Source organism: Choloepus didactylus, chromosome 11, assembly GCF_015220235.1.
Source record: "Choloepus didactylus isolate mChoDid1 chromosome 11, mChoDid1.pri, whole genome shotgun sequence".
Taxonomy (NCBI): Eukaryota; Metazoa; Chordata; class Mammalia; order Pilosa; family Megalonychidae; genus Choloepus; species Choloepus didactylus.
This window is the reverse complement of record NC_051317.1, coordinates 29,528,986-29,547,318: the sequence shown is the minus strand read 5'-3', so window position 1 is coordinate 29,547,318 and position 18,333 is coordinate 29,528,986. Positions and strand designations below refer to the sequence as shown.

Sequence of the window (18,333 nt, the reverse complement as noted above, 5' to 3'; positions counted from 1 at the left end):
AGAACAGCACGTGCTCGGGGGCCTCCAGGAGGGAGAGAAGCTATAAAAATGGTATTCCGAGAAAAAGAAATGACCAACAAAAGAAGCTAATAGCGTTTTATAAAGCACTTCTTTTGCATTTTAAGGTAGGGGCAAGCTTTGAATTTAATTTTCTCACGTGGCTTCTCCCTCAGCAGACCATGTTTCTCCAGGAGAGGGGGATGCTTCTTTCCAAAGCACCGGCTGCTGCCACAGCAGAACCCTATTCTGTTGTCACGGACTCGTTTCCGCCCCGATGAGGGTCTGAGATAAACACACGCCCTGCAATTGGCAGGTTCTTCACATCCTTGGAAACTCTCTCCTCTTCTCCCCAACACCCACGGGTGATGTGCAAGCAGAAGGCTGAATTCTTGGTACCAGATACATGGAAGAGCTGGGGAGGGTGTGGGGTCGTGGGCTCCGCCCTGGCTAAGCTAGTGTGGGGCTGACGGAGGGCTCTCCCCTGTAGGGCAAAGGCCTAAGAGGGACTCTGGCCTCTGTCTGCAGAAACATTTTCCCCCACAAGAGAAGCAATGGTCTAAAAAATACAAGGTCAGAAGAGACCTTCCTCCCCCTAAAAAGCACACCTTGGCACTTACAAAGTCTTGAGCATGGTCTCATGTCTGGATGTCAGATCCGGGTTGACCAAACCTCTGGAAATGTGACTGCTGTTCCTATCGAGGTAAAGCAGCCTGTGGTCACCTGCTCCTGCTTGACCAGCAGGTGACGGCAGGGCCCCACTTGGGGCGGTTCCCGGGCACTGACAAGACGTGCACGCTGGCGGGGGCGGATTTGGAAGGATGGGATGCGAGGGCTGTGGGTTTTCTTGGAACCCATAAACCTGGCAAGTTTTTAGCCTTCTCTTATTTTGTCAGTAATTTTGTCAATGTCCAGTCCTTCCATTAGTCCAGATAATCAAGACTTCTTAGATACATTTTGAAGCAGAACAGGGAAGAGGTGCTGGCTGTTTCACGAAGTTCCCTCACCATAAACATGTTTGCACCTCAGAATTCCAACATGAAACATTTCTCCACGTTTTTTTTTCTTAAAGTACTGTCACATAACTCTAAATGTGATTATTATTTAAAAACCAAAATGATTACTTCCTTATAGTTCTGTTAGATTCCTCTTAAGGCTGGTTTAAGACTCTAACTGGTGTTGGCTGGATTTTAGGGACTCATAAACAAGCATCCACCCAATCTAAGCTTTCTTATGGGCAAATGCTGGGTAAGAGAACAGGGCAGCCTTTTTGTAACTGACAGCACACTGTGCCTCTAATGCACCTGCTAATGCACCACTCCAGAACTGAGGCAGCAAGCCCTGCTGGAAAGCCACAGTCCTGTCCCCCAGGGCATGGCCCACCAGCAGTGCAGGTTCACCAGCAGTGGGGCAGAGCCCAGGCGAGCTTGTAGGTGAGAACTTGGGGGGAGAGACTCAAGCACCCCAGTCACGGCTCTGCTCTTCTCCCTTCCAGAGAGGGGGTGCTGTGTGAAGAAAAATCAGGAGCACCCCAGTGGAAGCCCCCGAACCCAGACCCCAAAGCCAGGACCAAGGGGCAGCCTCCCAGACTTGGATTAGCAGTTCAGCTTCTGAGAGCGACTGCCTTTTAAGAGCCTGGCTTCCACCCACCACGGTGCCATGTTTGCATCCTTGGGCTCATGAACTGTTCATCAGCCTGAAGTTAAATTTGGCTGTTACTAAATTTAATTTCGAGTCCCAAGCAGAACATTTTGTAGGGTTTTATCATTTGAAAAAAAATAAATGAATAAACACTTGAACGTGGAGTTTCGTGTGGCTTTAGGCTACAGTCCAAGAAACCCCAGGTCCAGTGCTGCCCAAGTTTCCATCAGTTGTTTAAGCATTTCAGTTCAGAGCTTAAACGGGAAAGACCCAGAAGAAGCCTTGCAACCGATATGGCTGGTGCTGGTGCTAACCAACAGCAGAAAATAAACGTTGGGTGGTACTGACTCTCCACTTGTTAAAACAAAACAAAACAAAACAAAACCCAACTGTGCAGCTCCAGAACTTTTTGAGCCATGACAAAGGCAATCTCTAGGCAGGTTTTTCTTAAAGTTGTCCGCAGAGCTCTCCTCTCCCTCTATCCCTGTCCCACCCACTCTGAGCTTATTATTAGGAGGAAAAGGCTGGCCAAGGTCACAAAATGCCACAGGAGGCAAAACACACCTGGACCCTGCCTGGCTCCCTCCCCTGACCTGACAGCCTCTCCACACGCAAGCGGCCATGGCTCCACCTCCAGGGCTCTGGAAGGTCACAGGAGTCCTAGCGCCCGGCCTCCTCCCTGCCCAGGACACACACACACACACACAAGCGCGCGCGCACACGCACCTGGCTCAAGGAGCACCTTTCCCACCTCTGCCCACATCTCCAGACTTTTCCATGTCAAGACTCCAGACTACCTCCCCCGTCTCACAAGCATCCCGTGGCTCCCACATCCCAAATAGAATTCTGGGGACTTTTGACTCCTACCACCAAACCCGTGCACCTCTCTCCAACTCAGGAAGCTGGGGACCTTCTTTGACTACTACTGCCTTACCCTCATCCCTTCGTGAAAGCAACACTGATTCTACCTCCAAGATGTATTTCACACCCACCTACCCCTCATCAGCACCACCACCACCATAATTTCTTGCCTCACCCCTGAGAAGTCTCCCTGCACCAGCTCTTGCCCCTCCCCCTCCTTCTGCCACAGCACAGGCTGAATGAAGTTGAATCTCACATGACACCCACTTGCATCCCCTAGGAGCCTCCCACTGCGCTCAGCATTAGTATGTGCAGGGTGCCGTCCCCTCTGCAGCCCAATCTCACACCATGTGCTCCTGAGCATCGCGTCCCGCACCGGGTCTTCCCTCGCAGCACTACACTGACCTTCCCAAGACGGACCCCCACCCCACTCCTCCGGTGGCCAGCTCCCTCCCTGGTCCTTGCTTAAATGTGACCTCCTCAGGGAGACCTTCCTTGATCAACATAGGTAAAAACAGGAGCCTCCCCTGCTGCTTTCTTCTGCAAACCTCCAAGTCTTCCTCATTGCATGTACCAAAACTGAAGATGGCTAATCTACTGGCATGATTACTGGTTCCACAGCTCATCGAGAATTTGCTTCTTGGTGGCCTTGTTCACCAGTTCTCAGTGAGATACTGGCAGAGTTTGGGTTGATACACATTTGTAGAATGAATAAATATACCAAGAACAAACTTTTGAAAGGGCAAGACAGAGGTGATTATAAATCTCAGTTATGTTTGTTGTTAATTACAAAGAATTATGAGGAGTGATAAAATAGTTTTCAAATTAATTTTTAAAGGACAACAATTATCAATAAACAAAAAATCCAATTGTGAGGACCAATCAGCACTTCGTGGTACCTGACATCACTAAAGAGCATCTGGAAAAAAGCAAACCAGGCCAGCTGCTGCTTCTGCAGTGGGCTTACCCCACCAGCACACGCCTCTCCCGGGGCGCACCCACTGTCCTCTAACCCCTCACCTCCGAGCAGACACGTCCCACCAAAGTCGTTCCTCACCAAGCAGAACAATGTGCAGGGCTTACTTTTATTTTTTTATTATAAAAAACACATACAAGAGATTTAAGAAAGAATGAATATAAGACAAATCAGAACCACGGTGAGTTAATAAACCCATTTTCTATATACAAATACTAAAATTCCGAAAGTGGAACATCCTCGAATGTGAAGCACATTGTAGCACTGCCCCCATGTGCATGGCACACACGGGGACCTGCCTGCCTGTCGTCTCTGAATCTTTTATACACATGGAATTGATACCAAAACCTGCAACTCAATTTCTACTCTTCAGGTGTCCTTTCCCCATTACAGAGTTAAATATTTTTAAGGAACTTTAGAGATATGAAGAAAACGCGTTAGAGGGAGTTTCTGTTAAAGGCTCTCCATGTTGTACTCTGACCAATTACCCACTAAACCTCGAGACAAAGTTGTGTAGCCCATTTCCAGCTAAGACAGTGGAACACTCTCCCAGTTCTCTTCAGCTGATTCACTTTTGCCTAGCCAGTCATTTGAGTACAGAGTCTAAAAATATTTCAGGAATCAAATCATATTTTTATACTGATAAGTTCAATTTTTAAAAAGCCACTAAAAGGAAATTTTCTGCAGCAAAAAAAGGGCTAAGTTCAAGTTTTTGTTGTTTGACCATGACACAGTCATACAATCTATATGTCACATGAATATAACTGCCTTGGGTGAAATGTATGTGGTTCAGGGGAAAACAGCTACGAAATCGCTGGTTTCTCCTTGTCTCCTTACCGTACTGTGAGGAAAGCCTCTGTTTGTTTTATCTACTTCATGTTTTTTTTCATTTTTAAACCTTAGTTAACATTGTGAAATCTGGGAAGGCACTTCTCTAGGCACCGCAACACGCCAGGGGCTTAGCTGAGTTCCTCCACACCCAGTGAACTGGCTTCTTCCAGGTAGCTGACGATCACAGACGGAACACTATTAGAAGTCTCTTTCCGCCAAGCTTCCAGGATCTTGGATATTTCTGTTGGATTGCTGGGACTCAAGTCACAAAGAGCGTATACGGCTGCTAACTGTATACCCCACGGTATATCTGAAAAGAATTTTAAAATCAGTCATTACACAAGAAAATATTTGCTACTCAAAATTTTAATTTTGTAATCTACTAAAACGCTATTAAAATAAAGAATATTTTCTGCTAGCAATGGAAATTAAATACAAAAGAAGAAAAACAACAACAAAATTAAAGATCTGTCTACCAATGAAAAAGAACAAAGGCAAATGGCTCTCCTGCATGCCTTGGTGCCAGCAACACTGAACTTCCCAAAGTGCTTCTGGACCAATTATACTCCCAGATTTAAGTTACAATACAGTGTGGATATAAAACATTCAATAAATGTATGACTCTATTAGAAATTCTTACTGGAAGTATCTATAAATGGACTATGAAAATGAAAAACTGTCTTGTACTATACTTCCATATGAGAGGTTTATGACCTCTGTTTTAGTGTAAGTGCATCTAGGAACCGTCTAGCTGTGACTCCTCACTGCCTGTGCCTACCAGCTTTCTCCTGAATGCACACACGGTGCTGCTCAAAGAGCTGGGGGTAGAGTCAGACACACCTGGGTTGTCACTGGGTTCAGTTTCCTGCCCCATGAGGAGAGCCACACCGCAGAAGTGCCAAACACAGCACCTAACACAGAGTAGGCCCCAGAGCCAGCTGCCTCTCCCTTCTCTCGGGAAGGTGGCCTGCGCTGCTTGTAGCAACGTTAAGCCTCCATCTACCAGCAAGACAATTCATTAGCCACTATTCTGGCTACTACCTTTTACAGACAATATAAAATCTAGACTTGTGAAAAAGTACATTTTCATAAGGAGGAAATGGGCATTACCTCAGCAGCTCTCCAGAAGTCAAAAGAAGCTAGTCTTAAAGTCAGAGAAAGCACCATCAAACTGTTCACGTTAAGCTCAATATATCACTTACAGCCGAAGACAAAGAACGCACCATGTTAAACTCTTCTTGGGTGTGATGCAGTATTTATGAGATCACTTTGTGTTTCTGGTGGTAACTGATTTATCTACATTACTCTTGATATCACGGTATTCAAAACAGAAACTCATTTCAGCACTTAAAAGGGTTACTCTGAGACAAGCTTTCACACAAAAGCATATACCATATATTTATACGATATACACGCAAGTATATAATATGAAATGACATGCCATGTAATCCGTCCACGGTAAAGGAAACCCTACTGTGAAGACCCGTCCAGCGAGCCTTCAGGTTTCAGTCACCTCTTGTGGTATGTGCTCAGTAACACCTGGGCTCCCTCATGTGCTGTGTGCTCCGCAGGTGCTGTCTCACTGGACCCCTCCACCTACCCTTACCAGGAGGGACAGAGCTCAAGTCACTTGCCCGAGATCACACAGCAGTAGGAAGGCCAGGCAGGCAGAGACCCCGAGACAGTGTGGGGGCCACAGAGAGCAGAGCACCCCTCTTCCTTCGAGAGGGCCTGCCCGACAGGACGACCACGACCAGGTAAACAAACACAACCCATGAAACATACACAGCCAAAAACTAATGTCAAAAACTAAGAACTGACTGACACATGTAAGATTACATGTACTCTTTTTCTCCTATTCTACAAGATGAGAGAAGCATAGAGGATGGCACATAGCAAAGACTCAAAAATATACTTAAATAAGGAAATGCACCAACTTAAAACTGATTTTAAAAAATAGGAGTTTTACCTTCTTCTTGAGCATGCTGTATGAACATACCAATAACCGAACTGATATTTTTCACAGCAGACGGAAAGCCTTCCTTCAATCCCAACTGTCCTAAACGACCTAGGGGAAGAAAAACAAATTAACAAATGTTGATCAACTTTTCATAAGAATTTAAAATTCATACTTTCTTTCATATAACATTCTGTAAATTCAATTTAGCTATCCTGAACTAAAGTTAAAATGGGGACCTATTCTTAAAGGAAAACAGGTTAAACAGGAAAGCACCAGAACTTAATAAAGCATCATTTTCTTACAGGGGGTGATAAAACTGCCTGACCACCTCTTCCTTTAATCACACAACAGACTATATTTATATCAGCGTGTTGTTTTGTCAGTTGATTATAATCTAATAAGTAGAATTCAGAAAGGTTTCAGGAAACTAATTGTCAAATGGCTAACTTCTATTAGGTTGAAAGACCAAATATAAAGTTTTGGCAACTGTCGTTATGATATAGATGGGCAGTTCTTGAGGTGGGATCTGCACACTCCTTGGAGTCCAGAAGGTCAAAACAATTTTCACAATAATGCTAAGACGGCATCTGCCTTCTCGGTGCTGAGCTGTGGTCAGGCAGAGCAAACGCAGTGGCAGACAGAGCTGCCGGGCTCTGCACGGTTCGTGGCAGTGGCACTACACCGCACCAGGAGTCATCCTTCATTGTGGTGGTATGGAGCTGTGTGCACCTCAGAAAATCAAGTCCTCAAATCTATTCCATTCCTGGAGGCGTGAACCTAGTGTGCGCAAGGCCTTTTAGTGAGGTTACTTCAGTTAGGGTATGACACAACTTAAAGAGCTGGGGGTGGAGTCTTAATCCTATTACTGGAGTCCTTTCTAAACAAAGAGATGCCATGGCAGCAAGAAGGTGAAATCAACAAAACCGGAAAGGAGAGACCAGCAGGTGCTGCCATGTGCCTCGCCATATGGCAGAGGAGTCCAGGATCGCCGGCGGCCAGTCTTCTGGAAGAAAACATCACCTTGATGATGCCTTGATTTGGACATTTTCTTGGCCTCAAAACTGTAAGCTAATAAATTCCGATTGTTCAAGCCAAACCATCTCATGATATTTGGTTTAAGCAGCCTAGGAAACTAAAAACAATCACCAACAGCTCACAGAGAAAAAGCCAGTAACAAAGATTTTAATTAAAGTCTGACCCCTAGTCCACAGCATCTTAATACTCAGTGTGATGAAACAGAAAGGGCACATGCGGCAACCTGCTGCCCACCTGAGCACACGGCTGTGTGAGGAAAAGCACTGGTGTGATGGTTTGCCTTGGGAGTGGCACGGGCCGCTTTTGTCCACAGAACCCAGCCATGTTGGCAAGGACAACTGACAAACCTGTCCTTCAGGCAAGGTGGACAATTCCTCACAAATGAGCAAGGTGAGCATGGCATGCAAGGTCGTTACCAGTTGCCAATTATAAAATTTGAACTGTGAAGCAAAATTAGGATTTTGGAAAATGTTTATCAGCTACCTGAGCTTGACAACTTTCCAATACTTCAGACCTCTCTGATGAGATTGGTGATGACTTTTTTAAAAATACTGTCAACATTTTAAATATCTGTGGGAGTCAGTATTTTCTGAGTGACTAAAGCACAATGTTACAAAATCAGGAATGGGTGAAAGGTCCATTCGAAGTGCAGGATAGAGCAATGTGAGTTTAGAACAGAGCACAAAAAGTTCAGTAAGAAGGTTTCAGATTTCGCATGACAACAACCTTTAAGAAACTGCAACTCACTGAGTTTTGTACTGTCGAGAATATCCACAATTAGTTGATCAGACTATTAAAATAATCCTCTCCTTACCAATTATATATACGCGTGGAGCTGGATTATCTTCAACCAAAACAACGTACCACAGCAGAATGATTGTAGAGCAGACATGAAAAACCAGCTTTCTTCTTATGACATGAAAGAGGACTGCAATACGTAAGGCAATGCCATTCTTCTCACTTTGATTTTTTTTTGGAAAATACAGTTGTTTTTCATTAAACATATTTAATACGGAGTTTACCATTATTTAAAAATGAAGTCATAACTAAATGCTTCAAAAATTTCTCAGTTTCATTTCTGACAGATTAACTATAGATAGATATAAATTGGAGTAACCAGGGGCCTCTAGTAGTCCTCAGTAATTCTTAAGAGTGTAAAGGGGTCCTGAGACCAAACGGTTTGAAAACCACTGATGCAGACTGCAGGGCTGCCAGATTCCACCACAGGCTCAAGTCAACAGGATGGTGCTGTTCATCTAGCTCCCCCTCATCTGGATCATTCTCCTATTCCAATGGTTCTTCTGTGGATGCAAACCCCTCCAAAGCAGAGTCAAAGCAAGGCTCTCGCCTTCTGTTGCCCCTTCTCCTATCAAGGAGATTCCAGGACCATCTTAGGTGTGTGTGCTTTTAAGCAAGTTCATTTCCTTTACAACACTGTTACATTGTATGCTCAGAGCTTCTGTCCTTATTATCGCCCAATCCTATGAACACCCCACAGCTTTATATGTGAAGCCAGTACATTGGCATCCTCTCTCTTTATTGAATGTAGGGAAACTGAGGCACAGAGCACTCAAAGAACTTTTATTACTTTGCACCTCCTGTAGGAACTAGGCCTAGAGTTATTCACACATATCCTGAGTGCTGTGACATAATTCGGGGGTTCAGCCAATTCTTATTGATCAGTGAACCTGAATGCCTTACCTAGGGTAAAACTGTAAACATCTGGTTAATTCCTAGGCAGCCTTTCAATGAAAAGTAACTTATACCAAAGACCGGATATTTCAAGGTACTGTTTACTCTTAAATATCTTGTGATTAGCTCAAACTAATCGCATGCCGCTGAGACAATCTACCCAGTGACTAAACACGAAACTAAAGGCAAAGAAAGGAAGAGGGCCCAACGCAGCTCCAGGGTCATTCGGCCCCGGAGGCGCGTGTGCTCCCTGGTAATGTATGGTGCACTGGAACAGCTCCAGGCCTGTAGTGAACAACACTTGAAGGAACTGGGTTATATTAGCTATTTAAATTAACAGAGCTATGAGGTGCAAGTAAGAGGAAATCTTGCTGAGGAAGATAGTTGGGAAAAAGACTCAAATACATGATGAATTACAAAGATGATGCAAAGGTGCTGAACAGATGGGAAAGAAATCCCTCACAGAAGGGAGGTGAGCGAGTCCGGGATGGTAGAGCCGGCTGAGAACCCAGTGAAAACTCTGGAGCTGGTCCCAGCTCTGCTACCTCCCACCTCAGACAAGTCTTACCCTGGCTGCTGCCACTACGGGGTACAGCTCAGACGAGGGTCTATCCCACCCGTACATCTCTATGAAACTAAAGAGCTCAAGCGTTTCACAACATGCTCTTTACTACACAGCCATTAGCATAGGTCAGAATAAACCGCAATTAAAAATTAGGTATGACCATTTGTTACTACCAGTGTTCTTTGAGTTTACTTTTGACTTGAATACAACTTTAGATAACTAAATCATTTTAGCAGAAAGCTTGTTGTAAATTCCTAGTAATACTTTTCATGGAGTAAAAATGTCATTAATTAGGATTTTATAAACTTAGAAGTAGAATAAAGACAAATCCTTTATTGTATGAATGATTACAGGAGTGACTTCAGTTAATAATATTAAAAAATGGCCTCTCAACTTCACTATTTACTAAATTATTGAGTCGATGCCAGTCTCAGAAAGTACACAGACATTTTCTTCTTGGAAGCTGTTCAAACTCTGAGTCCAGATGGTGCATGGGGAGCATCACGTGTGCCCCACTAGATGCCTTCTCCAGGGCCTGCCGGTCTCAGCCCGGGGTGCGAGCTGCTTCCTCGCTGGACCCTCAGCCTTCCCAGCGGCACTGAGGCCCCCACTGCTTTGCTCTGAGTCTGGTGTAAGCAGGTGTGCACTACAGCGCCACAGGGAGAAGCAGCCAAAGCTGAACCCTTCCCGCATCAGCCAACACACGCCGCCTGGCCCCTCCCCCCCGAGCACATGTGCGTTGTCTCTGCCTGCCCTGGCCCATCAGGGCACCCAAGCAGGATTCACTATTCCTGACTCTGCTCTTATTTCCAACATCACACTTTCTAATTCTCCATGCTTTGAACTATGCTCATATATTTTACACAAATATCATTACATTATCTAGAATGCTTAATTATTCTTTATAACACAATATATAATTGCATTATATATAGCACTCTGAATTATGAAATATATGTATATTACTAAAAATATATTATTAAATGCTATAAATTATTTGGCCATCCCTCAATGCTGGAATTTTAAAGATTTAAGGGAAAAAAACAAAAACAAAAACTGGCCTGAATATATGACGAAAATTACAAGTCAGGCTTTCTTCCTACATCAATATATTGTTGTTTTCAGACAAACTATTAACACATTCTTAATTCAAATGGGGGTTACTTTTTAAGCTATATATTTGAAGGTACTTAGAGAATTTTGTGTATTTTTGTTTACGAGAGTGGTGTGACATCTAAACCAAAATAAGTACCATTATTTGCTGCATCATTTATGGCATCCGTTTCTGCCTCCAAACCCAATCAATCATCTGCGTCACCTGTGGGGCTTTGTACCCTCACAGAGCTGGCAGAATCAAATCTCCAAGGCTAGAGCCTGGGAATCTGCACTTTAAGAAAAGCTTCTCAGATAATTTGAACAATGAAGCCAAATTTAGTAACACCAGATTTATAAACCCAAATTGAAGAGATACTTGGTAAGTCACTGGGAGAAAACTCCAGATAGGCAACCCTTTCACTATAGAGCCTACTTCCACTGCATATGAAGGAGACAAGCACCAGAACCACAACCTCTCATTTTCTCTCTATGTTGATAAATAAATACATCACATTTTCTAGTGACTTCAAAAAATCTCATTCTTGACAATTCCACAGATTACTTGATCTATGTCAGCACAAATATTCGTAGACTTAAAACATCTCTCCTGCTTTTCTAAATTCCCAAAAAGATTTTACAATTTAGAATGTAGTCCAAAAAGAGAACATTTTCTTTCTAAATCTTAAGAGAAGCTGCTACTGAAATCAGAATTTAGGGCACAGAAATGTCCCCTAACTTTGAAAATGCCATCACTGGCCCTTCTGTGTTCTTATGGCTTCATATTTAAGAGCTAAACTTGTTCCTGAGGTTATCTCGAACTGAGGAATCTCGCAGGCCTTCGTCAGCTCCACAGTTTTGACCTCACTCCCGTGACCGTGTCCTTGGCTTACCTGTGGCGTCAAGGCCTGTGGCTCTTGCCCCTCTGGATCTTACACCCTTCACAAGTCTTCACCAACCACTGGGTTCTCATGCTACCTTGGCTGATAACGTAACTGTACTGCATTTTTGGTTATTTCCAGTGAAATCAGGTGTATACCTTGACAATAAGTCTGCGTCTCGAACCACTGTATCTATCCACTTAGCACCAGGTCCCAACATTGACAGGGAAAACATGCACAAAGCAGGAATACAAATTTGATGATTAGTGACAAAATTCATCAGGGATATTATATTTCTTACTGCAATCTATTTATAAGACTCACTTATGTAACCTGATTGTTGTCAGACACTAACTTTATTCCAAATGGTGTTATGTGGCTTTTAAGTAAAGTCTCAACATATTCAAGTGACTAAAGAATTATAATGTAGAAATTGGATTAAACTTGTTTTGTGTGCTCCAGGTGCAATCAATGAAAGTTGCAGATAGAAATGTCAGTTTAAAATGAGGAGAGCATTCTAATAACGAGTAGATCTCATCACTGAGAATTTGGCAAAGACCGGTTAGCAGCTTGTGAGAAATGAGGTAGAGAGGAAAATATACATGAAAATACAAAATAAAGCTGTATGGGTGATAGGGGAGTGGAACCAGATGGCCACTGGTGTCGTCTTCAAATTTGAGATTACGAAGAATCTGTGTCTCGTTTAGAATATTTTAAAACAATGGTTTTACTTTTTATATATTCAATTTATGGGAAAACAGAACAACAACAACAAACCAGTTCCCAATAACGGAAGTGCATGAATGAAAGCAATGAGGGGTCAGGGACAGAGGGGTATCCTATTTTAGAGACCAAATGAAATGACATCATCCTGGTGTATTCTGGTATGCATGTAGAAGTGTTTGCATGTCTATTTTAATATTAGCATCTAAGAAGCAAAAGTTCAATTATAAATAAGCCTTTAGAAAGATGGCAGAACCACTGATTTACAAAGTATAAAGAAAGATTATAAGAAAGGAGGATGAATTAAACTGCAAAGGTGTCTGTTCTGATTACTGTAAAATCGATCACCATGGTGAGGGTTCAAAGGCAACACAAACTATTACGCACTGATTTCTCCACTAAGACACCATCAAGGACAAGAAAGCCATTTAATAAACAGACAACTCACCAATGAGCCTCAGGGTTGATGCTATGATAATATCAGGAGTACAAGCGATGTCGGCATGTCCCTTTCTGTATTTTATCCACTTGTCCATTACAGGCCACAGTTCCTTACTGTGAAATAAAAAAATAAAAAAAAAAAAAAAAAAAAAATACATATATATATACATGCTCATCTCTCAAATAATAATAATGTATCTTTAAAGGTCCAATGAAGTTAAACGCTGGTGAGGAGTAACTTCTGAGGATCCAGCTTTCTAGTTAAAATGGGAACAGACACTGGAGCGTCTCCTTTTCTCTAGCCACTCAGGATGTCAATGCCCACAATGGCTTCAAAGAGGCTACGGAACCCATGCTCGTATCTTTGTTCTCTGTTTTGACCCTTCTACAGGGCTTAGCAGAAGGAGCTGAGCAATGTGCCCAAAGTCACAGAACTAGGAAGCGGTGGAGCCTGCAACTTCACCTGCACTTTGCAGACGTGAAAGCCAGGTTCAGGAAGCCCACGGTGCAGCTGGGAGGAGCAAAGACAACAAAACTGTACTCTGTAAAGAACTAAAACAGAGGAAAACTGTAATTTCAAAAATCAAACCACACTTTAGATAGACAAAGGAAATTTTCTATTCCCTGAACACAGTGTAAATTCCTCTTTGCTTTCTCTTCTTTAAAAGCTTTATTTAGTTCTTACATGATTCATAGTATCACTATAAAAGTTCAGACAAAAGAAAAATGAAAATTAAAGGCACCCCATATCATTCATTCTCAGATAATTATTACTCTTCTAATTTTGGGCTTTTCTTTCCATATATGTAAAATACATGCTGAGAATGACTATAGGGCAGTGCTTAGGCAAAGGGGGTCTGGGGTGGCCCAGGTAGAGACCCCAATGTCCAGTGCTCTGTCGTCCCTCCCACTGGCTAGGGGACTCTGGACAGAGACTTCGGACCGGGCATGTCACCCCAGCAGGCCCCAGTTTCCTCCTCCTTAAGTGGATAAAAAGAGCTCCTGCTTCACAGGCTCCCAGGAGGCAGGGGCTGTCAAGCACACTCTGGGCACAGCCTCAGACAGCCTGTTCTGCCCTGTCCTGATTTAGTAGCACGCTTGGAAGAACTTTCCATAGCAACAACAATTAATAGCTATTTGGAAATTTGCAGTTAAATTATACCTCCTTATACAGATGCATCATATTTCAATCAGTTCCCTACTGCTTGACATCTAAGGATCTACTCTTGAGCAAGTGAGTGAGCAGCCTCGTACTCATATCCTTGCACGATGGTGTATTTATTTCCATAGAATATATTCCTAAAGAATCTCAAGGACATTGGCTGTCGACCCTTTGGTGCATCTTTTTTAATGTCATAAACTCCCTTAAACCAGCCTTTCTCAGACAGGGTTCCACAAGAAAATTAAGACCCACAGGAAAATTATTTGAGTGACCGTGTTTTCCATTCTTCCAAGGATGATGAACAGCCAGGACCCAAATTCTAGGTGCACCCAGATGTCAGTTCGTTACACTCAACAGATGCCTGCGATCAGGAGACTCAATTCTCCCAGTAGCCCCACACAAAAAAAGCTAATTTGGAGTTTGGGAAATTTTGGGTATCTCTGCTCATTTGGGTTTTTCAGAGTATCTGTCTGTTAAGGGAATGACCACGATACTCCGCTCAGCACCAACTCATTGAGCTCTTTCCACGCATGGTCTCCATCTTACACCCAGGGCGGGTGCCAAGGCACCCAGCAGAGCCCCTGCCTCGAGTGTCATTTCTAGTCAGGAGACAAATAATAAGCAAATAACAGAATACACTGAGAAGCAGTAATAGGTGTTACAAAAGAAACCAAGGGAAGGTGATGGTGATACAGGAACACAAAGTAGTTTTATTAACTATTATCCAAATCAAAATGTTGTCGTTTGTAAATGTTTCAGCTGATTTAAACACTTAAAACAAAATGATTCAAACTAAATTCAGCAGTCATTCAACAAACTGCTTCCAATTCAGATACCCTATCTTTATTTTAAATTGGCAAAATGGCCCTGTACCTTATGATGTTATCATGGGTCCAAATCCATTTCTGATGACAGCAGAGCAGATCAATGGCAAATATGTATTCCCAAGTGTTATCACTTAAGTCTTCACCAAATTTTTCACTGGACTGAAATTCTGTTTTTGGACATAACTGTATTGTCAAAAGCAGTTTTGAAACCATAAAGCCAACATCTACTGGAGCATTCTAACAACAAGAAAAGAAAAGAATAGCTGAGTCTGAAATATAACACATACTGTGTTAGTAATCTCACAGAACATGATGAGCATTACCATTAACAATCGTCTAAGTAAAAAATCACTTTTCAGAAACACTTATATTTTGAATAAGGAACTATTCAAAAATAACTATTACTACTATTAACCGTGGTAGTAATACTTGTTGTCACGTGATTACAGAATGGTGTTCGGCTGGATACACAGCTACAGACAGGATGCAGAATCCAATCAGGTCAGAAAGACATTACCCGCAATTCAGATAGGAATGCAAATTTTCATCAACTCAAATCAGAAAATTAAGGTTATGAAATAAGTTACAATAAAAACATTTTTTTAATTCTTTAAATTTGTCTTAAATTCTTTAAATTCTGTCATCTGAAACTATAGGTCTGACCACCTTTTCCAGAATTTCATAAAACTGGATCACACTCTAGTGTCTGGTCTCTTTCACACATGTACATGATGTCATCTTGCTGCATGCATCAGTATCCACTCCTTGTCACTTCTGGGTGGTAAACCATTATAAAAATATACCACAGTTTATCCTTTCACCTGTTGACAGACATCTGGGTTATTTCCAGTTTGGGGCTATTATGAATAAAGCTACTATGAACACTCATGTACCAGTCTTTGCATGGACATAAATTTCACTTCCCTCGGGTAAATACCTAGGCATGGAATTGGTAAGACCTTTGCTAAGAGAATGTTTAACTTTGTAAGAAGCTATCCACCCATCTTCCAGAGTGGCTGTATTCCCACCAGCATTGTGTGAGAGTTCCAGTGTACATAATACATACGGTAATACAGGATATAAACTCAGTACACAAAATGGCTTGGGCTTGAAAACTAGCATTATTATTTGAAGGATTCAACATGTTAACCTGTGGCTTGGGCATAAATACCCTGAAACAGTGTTTGGTTTCAAGAAACTAATTTAGTAATTTGTCACTGAGGATAATATATACTATTGATTATATTAACAAGTATTATTTTAATAAGTTTCTTTCTATTTTAAACACAGTCTCATGAATTTCCTTCTTTATTGCTTGCATTGATTTCCTGATTCTGGACCTCTCTTATTTTACTGAGATAAACTCTACTTAGTTATAAAGGATTATTCTCTAATACATTACTGAAATCTACTGTCTTACAATTTTTACATTTAAGTGCCTTGGTGAATACTGCCTTATAATTCTTTTTATTTCACTATTTTTTGATTGGGTTTTACAACTGCAAATGAACAGCGGAGCTTTCAATCTTATAACTACAATAGACAGGTATTGCTTAGTTTTGTTTTTTTTTTAATTCAAAGACATTTAGGTGGAACCTATATATGTGTTTTTGTAGAATAAATTTTTAATCATATTTTCAACCTCTTTTATGATAACTGATAAACAACTAGTCTACTGAAATGTTCTACTTCTAAAGCCAATTTTGGTCATTTTTATTTTACTAAGAAATCATCCTAGGTAATCAAATCTGTTGCTACAGAAATACAGGTCTTCTGTTTCCTGTATCTGTAACTATGTCTTTTCATTGCTATCTAGAAGGTTGTGATTTTACTTTTGAATTTCTATTTGTTCCAGTATTATCCAGAACTGTGTTATCTCAATTTCCAAATAAATTTTTTATGGAATCTTTTTAATTGTATTGAATTATTATCAGAGAATCTTTGGTGTAAAATTTTTCCTTTTTAAGAATTAAGGTTTTCATGTGCCTAAATTCATGACTGCTTTTTTCAATGCTCCATGGGCACACACAAAAGATACGTATTCTTATATAAATTCTTCTATGTCCTTACTTTCTTTTGTCTATCAGATCTATTTTAATTCTTTAAGAGAGCACTTGGAAGTCTTCTTCTACAAAGGTATATTTCCCCCAAGTATTCCTCATCTTTCTAATCGCTTTTATTTTATACTGTTATTTTTAATCTGGCACTTTCATCTATTAAAATTGTAACTCCTTCATAAGCAACATCTTTTATTACTGAATCATCATATCCCATTTAATCTTGAGCACACTCACAGAGCTGGGATCTAATGCACTATGAGGATCAGCTTTATGCAGGAGCAGGAATGGCTAGGAAGGAAACAGGCTGGGAGGAGAGGGATTGGGAGTGGGTGCAGGTGTCCACTGGGGGAGCTGGCAGGGTGGGGGTGCGGGTACAGGTATCTACCAGGGGAGCCAGGATAGAGGAGGGTAGGTGTGGGTATCCATTGGGGGAGCCAGGAGGAGGTGGGTGCCCGTGTCCCCTGGGGAAGCTGGGAGGGAGGAGGTGGCTGTAGGTGCAGGTGCCCATGGGGGGAGACGGGAGGGAATAGGGAAAATGCAGGTGTCCACCAGGAGAGCTGGGAAGGAGGAGGTGGGTGTCGGTGTCCACTGGGGAGCCGGGAGGGAGGAAATGGGTGTCAGTATCCACTGGGGGGAGATAGGAGGAAGGAGGTGAGTGCAGATGTCCACTGGAGGAGCCGGGAAGGGGGAGGTGGGCGTGGGTGTCCACTGCAGAAGCTTGGAGGAGGTGGGTGTCAGCGTCCACTGGGGGGAGACAGGAGGGAGGAGGTGGGTGCGGGTGTCCACTGCAGAAGCTTGGAGGAGGTGGATATCGGTGTTCACTGGGGGGAGCCAGGAGGGAGGCAGTGGGTGCGGGTGCAGGTGCCCACTGGGAGAGGGGGGAGATTGGGGATGGGTACAGGTGTCTACTGGGGGAGCCAGGAAGGTCCCATCTGACCGCTCACAAAAGAAGGTGCACATACACTAGAATATGTGACGGTGTCTCAAATGAATATACTGCGGTTTATCCAGATAGATCAAGGAGGAGATTATTATAGACGTGCCTTTTAAAATTTACCTAACTTCTGCCCACATTTCATAAAAAAAAAGGAAAGAAAATCCAATGAATATTAAAACCAAAGAGTACTGAAAAAAGAAAGCAAAATGGCTTGTAAAATTCCACTCCACATACAAGCCAGCAGAATTTTTTTTACAGGAGGCAAGTAATATGCACCTTAAGAAAATAGGAAATAAAAGTCAACCCCATCCTGACTTTAGTTCCTCCTCTTAAAGTTCAGCACTTAAAGGTCAGCAACCCGAGATTTTTCATTAGATAAAATCAATAAATAAAAGAGCACCAATCTAGATACTATTTTAGCACACTAAGCACAAAAGAAAAAAATAAAATTAATAAAAGGTAACATGGGAATAAAATACTTAGAATGAATACATATTTTATCAAATGGGAAAAAATGCAGAATTTTGATTCATAAAAATATTAACAGGAAAGATATCTATTTTTTCACCTCTCCGACAAAGCACATACTGTAAAGAAAAATAATTTACATCTCCTCTAAGCCCTTTACTCTAAAAACATAAGCATATATTCA

The 18,333-nt window shown here is 42.1% G+C and overlaps 1 protein-coding gene across 3 annotated transcripts in view; it reads right to left on the bottom strand.

Annotated features, from left to right (window-relative positions):
* Positions 1-3,578: 3,578 nt before the first annotated feature.
* The window catches only part of ICE1 (interactor of little elongation complex ELL subunit 1), a 64,896-nt gene continuing 50,141 nt past the window's right edge, over positions 3,579-18,333 (bottom strand). For all 3 annotated transcript variants that reach the window (XM_037798826.1, XM_037798829.1, XM_037798827.1), the window contains exons 16-19: positions 14,731-14,921; positions 12,703-12,809; positions 6,276-6,374; positions 3,579-4,616 (exon numbers count right to left, since the gene is read on the bottom strand). In XM_037798826.1, the coding sequence (XP_037654754.1) occupies positions 4,435-4,616; positions 6,276-6,374; positions 12,703-12,809; positions 14,731-14,921 (579 nt within the window). In that variant the 3' untranslated portion in view covers positions 3,579-4,434. The remainder of the gene's footprint in view (positions 4,617-6,275; positions 6,375-12,702; positions 12,810-14,730; positions 14,922-18,333) is intronic.